The following is a 21,176-nucleotide window of genomic DNA, read 5'->3' on the forward strand; positions in this document are numbered from 1 at the left end:
CATGAAACTAAGTAACTCGTGTCTAGCTATTGCATCCACCATCATGTCTATGTGTGGTAATGGGAAAGAATCCTTGGGGCACGCCTTTTTTTGCTTAGTAAAGTCGATATAGACATGCGACTTACCATTTTTTTTTACCACAACAACGTTAGCCAACCAGTCGGGGTAGTCTACTTCTCTCATAGATCCTATGCCTATGAACTTTTAGCTTTCATCGTTAATAACCCGGTCGTGTTCCGGAGAAAATTTTCTCCTTTTTTGTTTGAATGGAGGATGATTAGGGTCTACCTGCAACTTATGAACAATAATATTAGGATCAATACCTGTCATGTCCTCGTGAGACCACACAAAGATGTGGTGGTACTTCTTTAGGAACTTATTGAGCTGAACACAAGACTCAGGTGTTAGCTTTGATCCTATCTGGACAATATGTTCTGGAAAGTCTTTGTTGATGCACACATCGTTGAGATCTTCCATTTCAGGCTCTCTAGGTACACTTGACGATGTGGGGTGCTGTAGCTGCCATGCTGAGGCTTGTTTGTCTTCCAATGTTGTTTGATAACAATCTAACGCCATCTTTTGGGCTCCCCAAATCTCCTTCATTCCCCACTTAGTTGGAAAACAAATAACCTGGTACGACTTTCATAGCATGGATCCAAGGATGGCCTAGGATGGCCTTGTAGCCTAAGGGTGAGTCGATTACCAAGAATCTGGTCTGGAGGTTGACTTTTTCTGCATATATGTGTAATGGTACCTCACCAATAGAATGCTTCTGTTCACCACTGAACCCCCCAAGCACTGTTGATTTACAGATGATGGCAGATTCGTCAATCCCCATCCACATGACAGCATGTAAAAACAATATGTTAGTAGAACTTCCATTTTCTATCAATATACATTTAGTTAAACAATTTAATATAAGCAAAGAAATGACTAAAGCATCATGATGGGGATTGAGCAAATCTGAGGCTTTATCGTCTACGAAGCTTATGGTTTGTCTGGTGTAACTCATTGCTGGCCTCTGTGGCCTTCCGTCCATTCCTACAACTTCTCTTGCATGCCTTTTAACGGTTGAATCCCCTGCTAACTTCAAACCCTCAAGATGTTACACTGCAAGTTCTAGTGTGTTGTGGAGGTTTAGGTGGTGTAACATGCCTAGTGTCCCCTTTAGCTATGACACTCTTCCCCTTGTCAGTTAAGAATTCTTTAAGATGTCCCCGTTGAAAGACCCCAGCAACTTTGAAATGCAAAGCTATGCATTTCGCCGTTGTGTGACAATGATCATCGTAGAATTCACACCATTTGGTTTTATCTCTTTGATCTACTGGCTTCTTGGTCTTTTCAGGCTACTTGATTTTGTTCCCCATTCCTTTCATGATAGCCACAATCTCTAGTGGTTCTACATTTAGGTTGTATTTTAGGATGGGTGCCTTCTCTTGTTCTCTTGGTCTTGATGAAGAAGGATTGATTTGACTTTGATTGGAGAATCTACTGATGCAATTGGGGTAGTTTTGTTAGGCAATGTTGACTTTAGAGTATTGATCTACATCAGTAGTAGCAAGATTCACACTCAAATTAGCTTCTTATTCTAGATCAGTCTTTTTTATTCAAGATTCTGAAGCTAACAGAATAGCTTCAATCTCAGAAATAGAATACTCTTCAATCCAAGTATTGGTTGAAATGATGAATGTGTCATATTCAGTGGGTATACCCTTAAAGATAGCTACAATATGATCCTTGGAACTCAGAACCCCTCCAACTAACGCAAGGAGATCTACGTGTTGCTTGAGTTTCAACAAATAGTCATTCAATGACATGGAACCTTTTTGAAGTTTTTGCAATTTGATTCGAAACTCCAAGATTTTAGAGGAAACCTACAGTGTAAAGTGCTTTTCGAGAGCACTCCAAATTGTCTCGCTATATTGCATCCTTCCATGCATGTGAGAAGGCTAGTTGTCATTGAAGAAAATAGCTAGGAAACTAAAACCTGATCTTGAACCTCTCATTCAAGAAAAGTTGGGTTCAAATTGTTCGAAGCATGATCAGCATCATTCAAGAACTGAGGTGGACGGGTTCGATCTTGGATGAACATTTTGCAACCTGTTTCCTCGAATTGGAGCAAGGACCAATTGTTTCCACAAGAGAAAATTATGATCATTTAGTCTAATTGGCATATTGTGATTGAAGTACCCTGGATTGAACTCATCTGAGTTATTTCTTGGTTGACAGAGATTCGAAGCTCCATTAGGCTGGTTGATTGGTCTGTTGGTGTTCGAGTTGTTCTGAGTAGCATTGGTGCTAGCTCCAATGTTCGCTTTGTTAGATGATAATGGAAGAAAGAACTCTGATACCATGTTGAATCTTTTCGCCATTGATGAATAACAAAAAGGAAGGAAGAACAAGAAACAGAGAGAAACAGAGACGAAGCAAAAGATAAAAAGAAAAGGAAAGACAGTAAAAAAAGGATATTGAATCAAAAAGCAATCTATTATTCAGTGATGAACATTGACTATATATAGCCAAAGATTACAGCTGGAGTTAATTGGATACAATCGAATTAGTTAAAAAAAAATAATAACTAACGAAACAGTACTAACTAACTCTACCAACTAACTAACTTAATAAACACTCCTAACAATCTATAATATAATTAAGCCATTGATTATCAAACATGACTATACTTTATTTGTCTTTAATTGTTAATAGTCTCTAGAGAAGAAAATAACTTTTAGAGATGTTTCCACATTAATATTAGAGTAGATGGATATTTAAAAATAAGATCAAAAAAATACAAATGAATAAGCTCAAATAAAATTTTTAATGTTATAGATATACGTGTATAAACTCATCAGTCATTCAATCAAACTAACTATTGCATAAAATTGCATAAACACATATTCATGGCAAATGGCTTGCAAGTAAATGTAGTTATTCATAAATACTCAAACTAAAATTTGAACTACTTAAATATAAATACTAAATACTGAAGAACAAGTGGGAAACCATGACTAAAGCTTGTAATCCACACAAGTGAGAATAATTTCAGAATAGTCTTCATCTGCATCTTCATGTCAGTAGAGATTGAAATGCAAATAAAGTTTCAATGTACGTAAATCAAAGAGGGAGAGAATCAGAAATGACATGAGCCTAGAGAACCGAAAAGAGTACTAGCAATTTGATGATAATCTCACATTCACGTCAAAGGAGATAAAAATCATCGAAGGAAAAGAAGAAAAATTAAAACAATTTGGGAAAGAAAAGAAAGAAGTTGTAAGAAAAACTTAAAAATGAAAGGAATTTTATGTTTAAACCAAAAAACCAGTATATAAAAATGAAAACAAAATAAAGAACGTAATAGTGAATGAAAAAAATCACTAAAAAGAATTTATTTTTAGTCGAAACAAAACTAATGATTAATGTAAAAAAAGTTGTGACTAATTATAAATCATTATTCTTATATTATGACTAAAATGTTTATGACTAAAAGTATTAATCACAAAAATCACAATTTATTGTGACTAAATGTATTTTTAATCACAATACTTGTTGTGACTAAAACTAAATTAGCAATAATTTTTATCTAAATACTATATTTTTGTCACGAGAAACTTTTTATTGTAAGTCACAATTAGTCACAAAAAAATTATGTTTTAACTAAAAGGTTGTAACTAAAAGTAAGAGTATAAGGCACTGTATTGTGGGTGATATTCTCTTTTTTAATTATAATATTATTTTTAGTTATTTTTTAAATGTTTAATTTATTAATAATTAGTAATGTTATTTTACTTTTTGTTATATATAATTTGCATCATAAAATGTTATTGAGCATTGCTATTGGGCACTAGTGGTGCCTAGCACCTTCCATAGATGTCACTATATGATTGGTTAGCGATATTCTCTAAAACATATTTTCTTAAGTTATATGGAGCCCGCTATTTAATTACGTCAATAGCAATATGACACTAAAGAAGGTGCTAGGCACCAGTAATGCTTTTTTATCAATTCTCAATGTTATTATGTATTGAAATACAATAATAAATATTGTAATAAATATAGTATTTATTAGTTTTTTTGTGATAAATTTAACACAATATTTAAATTTTTGATTAGGCATGTAGAGCTAATTAAGAAGTTCGATTATTGTGTAGTCAAGTTTGTTAGTAGAGACAAGTTACCTTTTGTACACAACTTAGCTATTAATGTTAGATTGCAAGAATGACTTATTTGAGTTGTTGTGTTGGACGGAGCCCTTACTTTGCATCCCAATCTCTTGTAGCTATTAATAATGAGAAATGATTTTTCAGAAAAAAAAATAAAATAATTTATAAAGTAGGAAGACATGTGAAGTACAAAATGTTCCCAACTTTATATTTTCCACAGGGGCTTGTATGGAACAATCTTCGACCAACTTTTTTATTAGTTTAACTTTAGAATATTATTTGATTGGAACCTTTGACTATATATATACAGAACTTTTATAATAGGAACACTATACAAAACTTTTATAATAGGAACACTTCATTTACATGTCAATTTTTCTATTTTTGTTTTTTTTTTTCCTTAACAATGCATTAATGTATTTGAAATGAAAAAAAAAAAATATTATTACATAGAAAATATAAATTGACATTTTATTTACAAAAATACTTTCATAAGGTAAAGTCAACATTTATACCTTTTATGTAATTTTAATTACCAAAATACCACTTACACTATCATCACTTACACAATCAGACGATGGTTGCAGAGTGGTTGCTGCGTGGTTGCACGGTAGTTGCATCAGACGATGGTTGCAAGGTAGTTGCTAGGTGGTTGGCCGAAGGTTGCATCAGACGAAGTTTTCAATCAGACGAAATTTTTTGGGTGGTTGCTAGGTTGTTGGCCGAAGGTTGCATCAGACGAAGGTTTCAGTTAGACGAAATAACTGTTAGAAAAATAGTTATGCAACTGTAATGCAACTGTTTTGAAACATTAAAAATCAGAACATTATTTTCACGTACGTAACTCTATCTACATGTCTCTTTATGATTTAATATGAACAAATTCACCATTAGAAATTTGGAAAATAATAAAAATACACCAGGATAAACATTTTACTAGAGTATTGATGTATTTTTTCTTGGATTATACTTGAGTTGGATTGTTTGGGAACTCTAATTCAACTTTTTGAGATATGCCTTTCATGGATCTAAAAATTCAAATCAGGACATTAGTTTTATGAAAATTAAACTAGATTTCCAGTTGAATTTTAGTTTCGCACTAGTTTTTCTACATTTTTTTTATGAATTCAAAACAGTCCCGGTTTTGATTGATTCTGGTCGTCTTCTCAGGTGAAGTCGCAAGAATTAATGGTGGTTCTCTTTCTGGTTGAATTTTCGTTTTGGTTGCGCTGAGTTTCTGCGTAGTTGCACGATGGTTGCGCAATGGTTGTGTGATAGTTGCCCAGGAAGCATGGATCCTGAGATAAAGGTGTGTGAAAGTGGTATTTGTGTAATTATTTTATTTGGGTTGTATATTTTTTTATTTAGCCAGCAGGAAGTATTTTTGTAATATTGTTACTTTTTTTTGGTTAAAACTGAAAAAAGCCAAAAAAAAAAATCTTATGAGAAACAAATTTACATTTATGACCTAAAAAGGGAAAATAAACATAAATAGAAATTACAAGAATACCGGCAAAAAAACGGAGGAGAGCCTCCTACGTGACCCAGCCGACGAACCCCAACAACCCAATCTCAACTATTTTCCTTCCAAAACCAGGAAAATCTTATCTAAAAAAGATGTAGATCTTAAGGAAAAATCACTCAGATCCTGAAAAATCCAAATACAAAAAGTAAAAAAAAAAAAGCATTCAACCTCCATTGATGTACAAAAAAACTCAAAAACAACATTCAGTCAAAAGCCCAACGCGTTCAGAGTAGAAGAATCGAAGAGAAGGAGATCTGGAAATCATTGAAACTCACCCATGATTGAATCAAAGAAAGAATTGAAGGTAATACAATTTCTTCATGTACATCTTCCTATCTTTTATTCTACATAATTGAGAATTTGTTATAAATTGAGGAAAACAAAAATAAATTGAAATAATAATAAAATTTTGGTAAATCTGAACAAAAAAACATCAACTGTTTGCATTAAAAAAAATATTAATGCATATAATTAGATGCTACAGGGTTTTAATCTGTAAAGAATTGTTTATAAGTTGTTTTCTAGTAAAATAATTGTTGTTTGGGATCTGCAAACGAGAAATGATGAATCTATTCTTATTAATTACTGAATGCTTCAAAATAGTTATTTAATAGTTGATTTGAAAAAATAGTTGTCCAAATCGAAATGTTATTTGCAAATGTTGTTGCTGAAAAGAGTTGTTTATTAGTTTTTTTGACAGATCGAAATAGTTGTTTGCAACTTCTGAAACTGAAACAAATAATTATTTTACATTATTTCAGGAGACGGAACCATTACAAATTTTGGTACAGAGCAATGGGCATTGGGATGACAACAAAAACTATGTTGAATATGAATCAAGTGGAGAATTAATTTCCAGCAAATGCACTTTTGATGAACTAGTGAGAATAATGATGGAAGAACTCCAATGCAACCCTGAAACAACACAAATACAACTGAAATATCAACTGAAAGAAGGAGGCCAACCACTACAAATCAAGGATGACAAAAGTCTGCTGCTCTACATAAATTTATTAAGCAAAGAGGTTGATTTCATAAGGTACCCATTGTGTGTTAACAAAATCAGCAACACAATAACACCTAACCAAACAATGGTGTGCAACAATATGATGATGGCATCATATGACAACAACTCAGCACAGGCAGATTTGCAGCAACCTGGAAACAACCCGACAACAACTTCCAAGCAACAACTATCTGCGCACACAATTGGATCAGTTCAAGAAGATACATTTTTTCTAGAAACATGCACCGTGACATTAGAGTCAACCATACAACAACCAGAAAACAACAGAGAAAAAACTACAGCAGTAGATGAATAGTTCGACTTCACCGACTACGCAAACTTGTGGCTGCAAAAATGGTACAACAACTTGAAAACAACCAGGAAGAAGAAGAAGAAGTCGACAACACAGAAATGATTATCATCACTGACAAACGACATGAAACAATAGAAAAGGGAAAAACAGAAATGTACTGTACAAAAAACACAAAAAAGACACCTTAGAAGGATTTTTTTTGGGTAAGTCAAAGTCTTCAGACTTTTCTGAACTCTTAGCATGGGCCTGAAAGAGGGAAAAACTAAAAAAAAACATAAGCAACAAATTTGAACAACTAAATAAATACATTGCAGGCAACAACTAAAAGACAAAACAAAAAATAAGCAACCAGGAAAAAACCAAAAAATAACCAAAAAATAACATTTAAAAAACAACTCCAATATGCTCATCCTAAAAGATGAACAACTTCAAAGCAATATATTAACAACAATATGGAGAAAATGAAATCAAACTAGTAATTGTCAACTAAGAAATTAAATTAAAAAACCTAAAAACAACTGAAAACAAACAGTTAAACAAATGTTCATAACAAGGCTATAAGTGTTGGATATATTTTACCAGGATCTAGATTTACTAACAAGTATGTTTCATTAACATCCTAATATGAATTCTAAAACAATGAAATAAACACATAAGAGTTTAAGAAAACCTTACATTGGGTGCAGCGAAATATAATGACTCCTTCCGTTCAGATCTCTAGCCCTAGATTCCTTTCTGTAGCAGAGCATCACCAAGATCTGAACCTGGATCTCTTTCTCTCCTTCCTTTGATGCTTATTCTCCTTCTTGTTGGTTGATTTTCCACAATCTTACACACTATGATTGAGATAGCATTTGATGTGTGTGGGCACTCACTCATTCACTCAAGGATTTCGAAATTATTGAAGAAGAAAAGAGAAGAAGAGGTTTCGGCTATAAAGAATAGAAAGAGGCTCAAATTTCATCTGACAAAGTTAAGTGTGAATGAGAGCCATCACCATCTATTTATAGGTAACCACCTAGGTTTAAGTTAGAATTATTTGGCATTAAAATAATGAAAAAATAAATGATAAAACCCTATAAGTGTGGCCGGTCATGGGCTTTGGATAATGGGCATCATTTATGCAATTTTGCTGTTTTATCATCTTGTATCTAATTTTTTCAAAAATACCAATTTTCCAATTCAACCATTTAAATGCCATTTCTAGTTATTTAATAACTAAAACTTAATTATTAAATAATATTGTCATTTAATATATTTATTAATTAGAGATATAAAGTCTCTTAATTAATAAATAAACCTAGAATTCTCTTTTCTTTACAATTTCGCTCTTGCTTAGTAAAAATTCATAAACTAGACATAGTCTAACTTTAGAATTATAATTGATTAATCAAAATCAATTAACTAAGTCTTACAAGCAGTATGGTCTCAACTAGTATGGGGACCATGGGTCTATATATCCGAGCTTCCAATAAGCAGATCAAGAATTTATATCTTAAATTCACTGACTTATTAATTCTTCGTTGAATCCACGCATAGAACTTAGAATTGCACTCTCAGTATATAGAACGCTCTATATGTTCCACGATATAGATACGTCATTAGTTATCCATTGTTATAATCCTAATTTGATCAATGATCCTCTAATAGATGATCTACATTGAAAAGGCACTAAGTTACCGTTACACCTTCAATGTATTTTATCCTTAAAACACTTAGCTCCGTATAAATGATATTTCAGCAAAGTGAAATGAGATCTCCACCATTTAACTCTGTTTAGCCAAGCTCGAATGATATCATCGCTTCACTTCTAAATTCCTATAGAAGTTATAGATTCCATATTTATGTTAGCGCTCCCACTCAATTATACTATCATGTTCCCAAAATGTACGTATCACCCTGACCCAAAAGTAGTCTTAACTAACAAATCAAAGAACATGTATAATACTCTTGAGATCGAACCTAAATATATCAGGATTAAGATCATTTGATCTAGGATCAACATGCAATATTGAATTGAATAGATATTACAGTAAATTTTAACAAATCTAATCAAAGTTCAATATCGGTCCCTTCCGATGTATACTCCATACATCCGATGCTGGTAAACTTTGCCAATGCCCTGGAAAGGGCATAACACTTATCCAAGGTCTAAGAATACCTATCGCTGATTATCATGTCAGTCTAAATCCAGTGAACTGACAAATCAGGGAATAAACTTTCGAACATATAATTAAGATTATATTCCACTGTGTTGACAACACTATAATCATTAACAAATTCATATGTTCTGGACTTAAATAAAATTCATACATTATGTATATATAATCATGAAATAAATCATGTGAACCATGCAACATTAAATGTTATTTCTGATCTTTATTAATAAGTAAATCTCCTTATATTGAAATAAGTTTTATTTAGGGCATAAAACTCAACAATAAGTTACTGAAAAATAATAATGCTAAAAACTGTTTAATAGCAGAAACAAAACCAAAAAACATCTAAAGAACAACACAAAAACAACATCAACAAAAATACATAAAAGGAATACAAAAAAATGAGACAAAACATAAAATCGTCAATATAAACAGGTAAAACATTGACAAAAAGGAAACAAAGGGTGATTAAAAATTTTAAACTTAAGAAAATGAGAAAAATTCAAGGTAACAATACCTTGGATTTAACTTTATGCTTCCCTTCCCCATCCTGCACTTCATCCTCAAAATCAGAATCAGATATAACCTAAAACAAGAAGGGGAAAAAATTTAAAACACAAAATATCATACAAAAAAACACAACAATGAGAAAAAAACTAAACAAAAATTAAAAAACAACATAACCCAAATTAAATCCTTGGCAGATTTCAAAGATTTTGCTCTCTTTGCCTTACGAGACTCAATCTTATCTGGAATAGGTCTTTTCTTAGAACCAGATGGCTCTGCAACATCACTCATTCCTTTCTTCGCAATACGCTTCAAACTCATCTTAGGATCAACTTTAGATGAATTTGTAGGAGGTTTCTTAGAATTTTTAGAAATTTTTTTAGCTGGGGAAGGTGACTTCGAACCCGACCTAGTGGTGGTCATTTATAGAAGAAGAGAAGACAATGTGGGAGGAACAACTTACAGAGTTTATGGAAGATAATGGAGATAGTGGCATAGATGGGACGTTGAAAAATGTGGGTTAGGGCTTCAGACGGGATGATCGTGGGTTGTGGTAACAAAGAACCAAGGAAAGAGAAACAGAAAATAAAAAAAATCAAAAGAAAAAAAAAAGAAAGGAGAAGATATGGAAGTGGTGGCGTGTAAGAAGAGAGAAAACTATTATATAAGCATGGGGATAGGTATATTTGTAATTATGAAACTTTTGAAAATATAAAATTGAAAAATAAAACTTGTATAAAAGTTTAAATAACTGAGTATTGACAAAAAAGTAAAAAAAAAAAATGGCTAAAAAGGGCACCAAGTGTAAAAATCCCCCAAAAAAATTATGTATACTAATCAAAATTTATTTATATATTAATTTTTTTTTTAATTTTATAGACAAATAGTGTAGTATGTTTTTTTTTCTTTTTAAATATGTTGCTTTTTAAAATAAAAAATAATATTTTTTATTATAATCTTTTATTAATTATTATTTATTTAAAAAAACATAAATATATTAGAAATAATTTTGTGTTAATATAATATATATTTTAATATAAAAACCTATAGTTTAATAAATAATTGCATATAATTTAATTAATTATTTTTTTATAATCTACATCGTTATTTATATAATAAAGAGAAATGGGTGCTAAAAATACTATTAATGTCTAGCACTTTCTTAAGTGTCATATTATTATTGGTGCAATTAAATACCAGGTATATCATATATAATTTGATTTAATTACTTTTTGAGTGTATCACTAATCAATCCTAAGATAACATTTTTAAATGGTACTAGGCACCATCGGTGTCCAATAAGAATTCTCTTTAATAAAATTTAAGTAAAAAAAAAAGAAACATAAAATTAATGCTTAATACTTAATATGAATTTTCTATCTTATCACCAAAATATATAACTATTTTTTATGATTTTTTAATTAGCACACAAATAATAATAGGCTACTTATAATTTTTGCCTCCAAACTTTGATGTGTACCAAATCATACTCTCTCAACATTCCAGGCCATTAAAAACTTCCTTTAAACTATTGAGATTGTTGGACTCGATGACTTTTGTCTAACAAATCGGACGCAGATGAATGTTCAGGAGGCACAATTTGGTAAATGTTAAAATTTGGCTGACACTATTTGGTAGATATCAAACTTCAGGAGGCACTATTTAGTACAAAAAAATCGTTGCCTTAGTAAAATTGAATGAAATTTTACAGAAATTCTTGAATCCAACAATCTCACTAGTTCGGAGGAAATTTTTATGGCCTAAAATGTTCGAGGGAAATAATTTAGTACATGTAAAAGTTTACGGAGCAAAAATCTTAATTATCTGAAACAATAATAATATAAACTATCAAAAAAATAAAATATATAGTTAAATTTTATATAAAAAATTATTTTAAAATTATAATTTTTAGCTAAAAATTTGAAGGAAACAACTATGTATAATTATTTTTATGATTTTTTAGCACATAAATAATAAGGTAAATTATTAAAATATATATAAATTTTAAATAAGGAAATTATTTTAAAGTTTAAATTTTTAACTAAAAATTTTAAGAAAAAAAAATGCATCATTAATCTTCAAAATAATTTGACAAAAAGAAAAAGCATTTAATAAATAAACAAATAAAATTTTACAAAAAAAAAATTATATATGTTATATGCCTAATTGTATATATATATTAATTATATTTTTCAAAAAAGCAGATGCAATAGCGGCTATTTGAACGTCCAGTCTTGAAAAATCATAATAAAAAAATAACTTTTATCTTCTCTAAAAATGTGACTGAAAAGTTAAAAAATTGAAGAAAAAAAATAAAAAAAAGATTAAGAAGAAGAAATGAACAAAAAATAAAATAAAACACTTATATGTTAATGGGGGAGAGAGAGAGAGAGAGTGAAAAGAAGATAATAACCTATGAATTTTAAAACACAAAAAAAAAAACCTACAAAAAAAAGATAAATAGAAGAGAGATGGATCAAATACAATGAAAAATAATAAAAAAAAAGTCACCAATAAAAAAAATAAATAGAGGAGATAAAATGTGAAATAAGATGACAAAGACAATGAAAAGTGTATGAGATGGTTTCTCAGCTTTTAATCATCAATTTTAATTAATAAAAAAGTTATCACAAAAGTGACATGAATAATCACAACAACACTTTTACAAAGTTTAAAAAACTAAAAAAAGGTTATAATAAACTTTAGCTGACACATATCAATTAGATGGAACAAAATTTTTTTTATAACAAACTCAATAGATAATATATATTAAGGCAGTAAAAACATAATAATAAGTACATAACAGTAAAAATATAATAAAAATGGGAAATACAATACTCACTGTATTCGTTTTTATTATGTAATACAATGGCCATGCTTACTATATATATCAATAAAATTATGGACCATTTTTCTCCAAACAAAATTCAAAGTAAACAATTAATGGCACGTTTACTATACAGTATTCAGAATCGGAATAAATTAAAGGAGAAATGTAACGGAATAAATGAAAAATAATCGGAATCAATATTTGTAATATGTTGTTTACTAAAATTTTTTGGAAATGGAATGGTAGTGATTTATCTTGTTTACTTTATTAGAAAACGTAATCGGAATGCTTAAATTGACTTAATTGCCCTTTTGAGTTAAACTATATTATATGGTAGTTATTTTGTAAGACATATTTTAAAGGACAAAATTGTCATTATATATTTAATATTAAAAAATAAAATAAAAATAATTAAAATTCATTACCCTTAATGGCATTCCTTATAAAATTGGTGGGGGAAGTTCTCCCTTTCTTTTCTCCTTTATTTAATCAAGTTCCCCCTTTCCTAATTTTAATAATGTAAGTAAACAAATGTAAGAGAATGATTACCTTATTATTGATTCCCATTACTTATTAGTAAACATAAAAGAGAAGTTTGCATGTGTTGTTTTTTTTTCGTTTATTATTATTTTTTCGTTTTTGAATAATTTTATTTATGTTATAAATTTAGACAGATATGAGTAATAATACTTGTATTCTTTTCTGCTCTCCACTTTGCTCTCAATTCTTTATCAAACTTACACATATATATAGGAGAATACATGCATGTATATGTATATAACCATTATACTTTACTGCTACAAGTTGAATACTATTCCTATATTATTGTAGTTTTATCATGTAGAGTATACTACATATCTATCCTATATAGTCATTCATAACACTCCCCCTTAGTATACTTTGTTAATTCCATTTTTGGCATATTTAATTGACAAAAATATTTTATTATTTAATGTATTTTCGGCTGGTATATATTAATATGGTTTCCTTATTTGTGTGTATCTAAACTTGGAAGGAAAGTTGTCTAGCTTTCCTATTTATGGAAATTGAGGTAAATATGGTAAGTTTTGATTGCACATTGATTCTTTTCTAACCAGCTGTTAATCTGATCTTGTGTTGAGTTTCCCTTTTTCTTAGATGAGGTTTCTTGAAGAGAAAACCGGAGCTAAACTTTCCTTTTCTATAAAAGAAAAGTTGTAGTTACTGCCCACGATTCTGTAGGTACAGAAATGGAAATTCCTGGACTGATTGAAGAATTATTTTAGGAAAGTTTCTAGTGGGCTGAGGTCTTGTTCAGACCGAATGTAAGCTGTCAATAAGATGTATACTCATTATAAATACATCTTATAGCAGCTAGGTTTTGTAACTCTTTTATTCACTTTCATATCTTAAGAAAAGAGTGTCTTTGTTATGTAGAGAAGAGTTGTTCTACTCTTACTCTGTTTATTTGTTGTTTGTATTGTCTTGAGTCTGTATTCAAGTCTACAACGAAGAAGAACATCAGTGCACCTTCGGGAGAAGGGTATTTACAAGCTTTCGGGAGATTGCTTTTGAAGTCTTGCATCGGGATGATACAAGCACACAACCTTCGGGAGATGGTTGTATAGGCTTTCGGGAGATAGCCTTTAAGCCTTGAATCGGGAGGATTCAAGCACTCTTCAAGGTGATCGAAGGGAGTTCGAGCTCTTGGAGTTTTATCAAGATTCGGTTAGTAGGTGGAATACATCAAGCTTGCGGCATACAATAAGAGGGAGTCTATTTATGCATAAGTCAATTACTTTGTATTTTTGATACCGATCTAATGAATCTTATCTCTGGGCGTGGCCCCGTGGACTAGTAACAATCTAAAAGGATTGTTGAAACCACGTACAAAAATATTGTGTGTTTTTACTTTTATACACTTTTTGTTTTTTCTGGGTTTCTCTGGAGTTACAGAGTTGTATTCTGTAACTACGGAAAAACTGTTTTCAGTACCAGTTTCATTATTCCGCATTTAATTAATCACTTAATTAAATAATCAAAGTGGAAATATTAAAATACAGAATTTCATACTCTATAATTTGCTTATAATTATGTCTCGTTAAAAAAACTTACTAGGTAAAACTCAATGGGAAAAAGACCATAGTAAGGGAAAAAGAGCACAGTTGAATAAACTCCCTCTCACAATAACATTACTAGTTACTTCTGATAGATTTTGTAGATGACGCATTCTAATACCATGTCTCAATTTTTTTAAGATTATAGTAGGAAGTGACTTTGTGAAAAGATCTGATAGATTCTCATTGGATCTAATGTATTGTATATTTAGATCATTTCTTTTCTCAAGTTCTTGTGTGAATGAGAAAAATTTATGAGGAATGTGCTTAGTTCTATCGCTTTTGATGTAACCTTCTTTTTATTTGAGCAACACATGCAGCATTATCTTCATATAGTATGGTCGGATCTTTATGGGTCAAAATACCACAACTTTGTTGAATATGTTGTGTTACTGATCTCAACCATACACATTCTCGACTGGCTTCATGTAGTGCGATAACCTCCGCATGATTTGAAGATGTAGCAACAAGAGTTTGCTTTTGAGAACGCCATGATATTGCAGTGCCTCCATATGTGAACATGTATCCAGTTTGAGATCTAGCTTTATGTGGATCTGATAAATAACCTGCATTGGAAACCCAACTAATTCTTGGTTTGAGCTTTTTGGAAAAAATAGACTTAAATCAGTAGTTCCTTGTAAATAACAAAATATATGTTTCAATCCATTCCAATGCCTCTTAGTAGGTGATGAACTAAACCTTGATAACAAATTTACTGCGAAAGCAATATCAGGTCGAGTACAATTAGCAAGATACATAAGAGCTCCAATTGCATTAAGATATGGTACTTCAGTACCAAGTATCTCTTCATTCTTTTGACAAGGACGAAATGGGTCTTTTTCGACATTTAGTGATCTAACAACCATTGGGTTACTTAAAGGGTTCACTTTATCAATATTTAAGTGTTTGAAGACCTTTTCAATGTTGTTTGATTGATGCAATATTATCCCATTGTGGGTATGTTCGATTTGCAAGCCAATAAAATATTTGCTTTTTCCCAAATCTTTCATTTCGAATTCTTTCTTCAAGTACAACATTGCCTCATGTAACTCTTTATCAGTCCCAATGATATTTAAATCATCAACATAGACAACAATAATTACAAATCATGATTTTGTTTTCTTAATGAAAACACATGGACAAATTGGATTATTATTGTATCCCTTCTTTAATAAATATTCACTTAAACGGTTGTACCACATGCGCCCAGATTGGTTTAAGCCATAAAGGGATCTCTGTAACTTTATTGAACATATCTCTTTAGGCCTAAAGGTTAGTGCTTCAGGCATCTTAAAACCTTCAGGAATTTTCATATAAATATCATTATCAAGCGATCCGTATAAGTAAGCTGTCACTACATCCATAAAAATGCATTTTTTAAGTTTTCAGAGACTGTTAGACTGATCAAATATCGAAATGTGATTGCATCCATTACAGGAGAGTATGTTTCTTCATAATCAATCCCGGGTCTTTGAGAAAAACTTTGAGCAACAAGCCTAGCTTTGTATCTTACAATTTTATTTTTCTCATTTCGTTTTCGAATGAAGATCCATTTGAATCCTACTTGTTTGACATCTTCAGGTGTGAGAACAATAGGTCCAAAAACATTTCTTTTGTTTAATGACTCTAACTCAACTTTCATAGCATCTTTTCATTTATCCCAATCATGTCTATTTTGACATTCAAAGACAGAATTCGGTTCTTGATCATCTATTTTATTGACTATATTGCATGCCACATTATAAGAAAATGTCTCATCAATAACTTTTGTATCATTTTTATTTGATGAGTATTTAGTCCTGACATAATCAACTATGATCTCTTGGCTCACTTCACTTGCTTTCTCTTCTAGAGTGTTTCCCTCATCTTGAATTTTTATATGGTTATTTTCATCTATATTTGAGTCATCATGCTTATCTGCCCCTTTTTCGAGGATTCTTAGCTTTGGGACCAATCGGTCTCCCATGCTTCAGGCGTGACTTAGACTCATTTGCGACTAAATCTTCAAGTTTTACTTTTGGTATTTCAATTCTAAAAGGAGCATTTGCAGCCGGTATATATGATTTAGTTACTCCTTTAGTGTCAACAAATGCATCAGGTAATTGATTATGTACAATGTTTCGAACTTTTGATTCACATTTCCTTATGTAAGGATCAAGATACAGTAATGATGGTTCACACCATGTAATATATTAATGTGAATATTTCTTTTCTCTCCCTAATGTTGGGAAAATTTCATCATTAAAGTGACAATCAGCAAAACGTGCATTGAAAATATCACCTGTTAAAGGTTCTAGATATTTGATAATGGAAGGAGATTCAAATCCAACGTATATTCCCAGCCTCCTTTGAGGGCCCATCTTTGTGCGTTGTGGTGGAGCAATGGGAACATTTACAGCACAACCAAAGATTCTTAAGTGAGAAATGTTAGGTTCTTGACCAAGTGCAAGTTGTAATGGAGAATACTTATGATATGCACTTGGTCTTATGTGAATTAACATTGCAGCCTGTAAGATTGCATGACCCCATATTTCTACAGGAAGTTTTGTCCTCATTATTAGCGGTCTAGCAATAAGTTGTAGGTGTTTTATCAATGATTCAGCCAAACCGTTTTGAGTATGTACATGAGCAACATAATGCTCAACAGAAACACCAATTGACATGCAATAATCATTGAATGCTTGAGATGTAAATTTACCAGCATTGTCAAGCCTAACTCTCTTGATTGTATAATCAGGAAATTGCGCTCGCAATTTGATTATTTGAGCCAAAAATCTTGCAAATGCCATATTGCGACTTGACAATAAACATACATGCGACCATCTGCTAGATGCATCTATTAGTACCATGAAGTATCTAAATAGTCCACATGGTGGATGAATTGGTCTACATATATCCCCTTGAATCCGTTCAAGAAATGAAGGTTATTCAATTGCAAGTTTTCCTGGCAAAGTCCTTGTGATTAATTTTCCAAGGGAACATGCCTCACATGTAAATTTATTTGTTTGAGGTATCTTTTGACCCCTTAATGAAAGACCATGTGAGCTTTCAATAATTCTTCACATCATTATTGAACTAGGATGACCAAGATGATCATGCCAAGTATTTAATATTGAGAGATCTTTACTTTTATCTTTAACTACCACATGTGATTCAATTACACTTATATATGTATAATGTAGTCCAGTGGGGAGCATTGGTAGTTTTTCTAGCATGTATTTTTTTTCCTGCATTACATTTAGTAATGTTCATATATTTCATGTCACCCTCAGTAACAGACTTAGTATCATATCCATGAAGATATATATCATTAAAACTCAACAAATTTCTTTTAGATTTTGGTAAAAACAAAGCATTGTTTATAGAGAACTTTGTTCCATTTGGTTATTAAACATTTACTTTGCAAATACCTTCAATCAAATCTACAGGACCTGATATGGTGTTGACAATTGCTTTTGTTGGTTTTAAGTCAGAAAATATTTTTTATTTCTAAGGATAGTATGTGTTGTGCCACTATCTGGTATGCAAGAATCTCTGATATTGTCTTTACGTTCATCTTCATTGAGAGTACAGTCCATTTAATATTTTAAGAGATAACAATAAGGATAATGTGAGAAATATATATTTATTTATTTCATCAAATAGAAATAGTACGAGACAAAACATTAATAGAAATGCATAATACACAAAACATCACAAGTACGTAATAAACTGAAGATAAATGCATGATATATCAAATATAGCAGTTAATGCTAGATTATACATAATTTTCTCTGGCATCACAACCATTAGACTCATTATTATCATTGAAATTGTCTATGAAGTCGGAAGCATCTAGATGAGTTGAATCATTCACAGGATCATATTGTTTAATTAAGTTCACTTCATTCTCCTTTTCTTTTACAAAAATTTTATACAAATCACAAAGGTATTTCATCTTACGACATGTACGAGACCAATGCCCATTTGCACCACATCTATAACATGAATCTTCAGGATTTTGAGGATAGTTACCATGAACATTCTCATCTGCATGTTGTCTATTCCTTTGGTGGTCAAAATTTCTTTCTGAGGAATTATGACCATTTCGTCCACCTCCTTGGCCATGACCATGACCTCTTCCTTGGCTTCGGCCACGACCATGATCTCGTCTGCAATTATTATAGTTTGTGGCATTTAATTCTGCTGGAAGTGCCATTGAACAGTAGGTCGTGATTAATGATTCTTCATTAATAATTCATTATTTTTCTCTGCTACAAGGAGACATGTTATAAGTTCAGAATATTTCTTAAAATTACGTATCCTATATTGTTGTTGCAATGTTAAATTTGATTCATGGAATGTAGAATACTATTTTTCCAACATTTCCTCTTCTGTGATTTTCTACCCACAGAATTTTAGTTGAGAAATGATTCTGAACATTGCTGAACTATAATCATTGGCCTTTCTAAAGTCTTGGAAAGGTAGACCATTCCATTCATCACGCGTGGCTGGAAGAACAACATCCTTTTGATGGTCGTATCTTTCTTTAAGATCTTTCCATAATGCACTTGGATCTTTTATAGTAAGATATTCATATTTTAAACTTTTGTCAAGATATCGACGGAAAAAAAAAAATCATTGTCTTTGCCTTTTCTTGGGATATTATATTATTTATCTCCTTAATGTTATCAGTAAGGCCCATTGATTCTAGATGCATTTCAACATCAATAATCCAAGACAAATAATTTTTCTCATGATATCAAGTGCATCAAATTCATTCTTCACAAGATTTGACATGGTAGCAACTATAGCAGAATACAAAAAAAAAAAAACAACTTAATTTAATAAGAAAACGTTCACAAACATTATATTTCAGAAAAAAATTACAAAGTCGATACATGATATGCAAGAAGTAAGAGAGGATAAAAACTAAATATAAGAAGAAAAAAAATGAAAAACAAAAAAACTTCATCTTCTACAAAGTATATCATAAAATGAACTAAAATAAAGATACAAAATAGAACAATTAGATCAAGATTAATCATTTTTAGATGAGATTTTTTTTTTGTACAGTAAGTGTTATAGTGAGATTTCTCTCACCTAGAAACTCGAGACCAGACTCTTATTTAAAGGACACGTGTATTCGGATTTCCAATGAAAGCTGGAATGTCTATGAGAGACTTCTCGAAGTTTCAGACCTCCCCCAGGACCAAACCAGCGAGGTACTGCGAGTGCGACCTAAGTCGCACTGCATAACCGCAATTCTCATTATGCAGGGTAGATCCAACTCACGTGTGTCAGAACATGTGCGAGTATCCCTCTATATTTACGCGAAAACATAGAGACCAACTTTCTATGATACAATTTGGTCCCAACGACCCAATAGCCCCGACAGACCGATATAATTTCGCATGTCCAAGTTCTACCAGCTCAAACATGCGATGTCTACGAGGGGCGATTACCTAAGGGCGCAGACGTTCCAAACGTACTGGCGACCCTGCGAGCTCAACAAGTGGAACATGAACAGTCAGCTCGCAGATGCGGAAGACGCATACGTTGATTAACTTAGTAACTGTTACACATTTATTGATGTTAACGTTGTTTGGGTTTAATTATTGCCATTCAATATGTAAATAATGGATGAACAATGAATGTAATCCTTGTGTAACCGATTGGACACCTACTTTGTATATAAAGGGGTGATCCACCATGAAAATAGCACCTACGAATCCTTTGCTACAGTGGACTAAGCAGATCACAATCTGACTGAACCACTATAATTCTTTGTCTTATTTACATTTTCTAGCCTTGTTATTTGTTCTTGCATTCCTAGTCGAGTACTCGCCATTCTAGGTCGAATACTCGCACTTGTCACTTCCCTAAAAATTCTTTTTTATATTAAATTAAATAATACATTTTAGTGTTGCGAAATTCACTCGACAACATTTGGCGCCGTCTGTGGGAATTCGACTGAAAGATTTCATTCACTTTAAAGAACACTATTCATCATGGCTGGAAATCACGCTAACGGAGCTAACAACGGATCCATCAATATTGGAATGATGAGTGTACCACTGCCTGGAGCTGGAGTGCCACCTGTAGACGTCATCAACGGCGGAGTAGGGAGGAGCAACATCAGACCTCTCAACCTATTCCCAGAAACGACTGGCCCTCAAGTCGGAGATACGTCCACACCACCAGCAACCATGCATTTTCCTCCCGTCACCCCGGCGGTAGTATCCGAGGGAATGGTCCAGCTCACCACCGATCAATATGCTGCAATTCAAGATCAACTGCGGGCTCTACAAGCCGAGGTAGACGGACAGAGTCGATCTCAACGCCCTCCTCGAGTTCCTGCCATTCACAGCGAAAACCCTCAGGTAACAGTTTCCAGACGTCATACTAACCGTGTACGCAGGGAACGAAGAACTGACCCTGAAGCTCTGGACTTGAATCACCCGATGTCAAGAGATCAATCTGCAAGGTTTCCTAACCAGAGCGCACAAATCGACGAGGACCTTGAGCGCCGCAATCCTCCCAGTCGTCCATCGCGTGACAACGACGCAGAGTCAGCCTCTTCGTCCTCGCATGGCCGCAC

At 32.1% G+C, this 21,176-nt stretch overlaps 1 protein-coding gene across 1 annotated transcript; it reads right to left on the minus strand.

The window, feature by feature from the left end:
- Positions 1-18,353: 18,353 nt before the first annotated feature.
- Positions 18,354-18,794, minus strand: LOC115717567 (uncharacterized). The gene has a single exon (XM_030646552.2). The coding sequence runs from the start codon at positions 18,792-18,794 to the stop codon at positions 18,354-18,356; it is 441 nt and encodes a 146-aa protein (XP_030502412.2).
- Between the last annotated feature and the right edge of the window lie 2,382 nt (positions 18,795-21,176).

The sequence above is a fragment of the Cannabis sativa genome, chromosome 5 (assembly GCF_029168945.1).
Source record: "Cannabis sativa cultivar Pink pepper isolate KNU-18-1 chromosome 5, ASM2916894v1, whole genome shotgun sequence".
In the NCBI taxonomy this organism is placed as follows: domain Eukaryota; kingdom Viridiplantae; phylum Streptophyta; class Magnoliopsida; order Rosales; family Cannabaceae; genus Cannabis; species Cannabis sativa.

Coding starts and splice junctions, on each gene's coding strand:
- LOC115717567 (XM_030646552.2), bottom strand. CDS start 18,794: ATGGCACTTCCAGCAGAATTAAATGCCACAAACTATAATAATTGCAGA.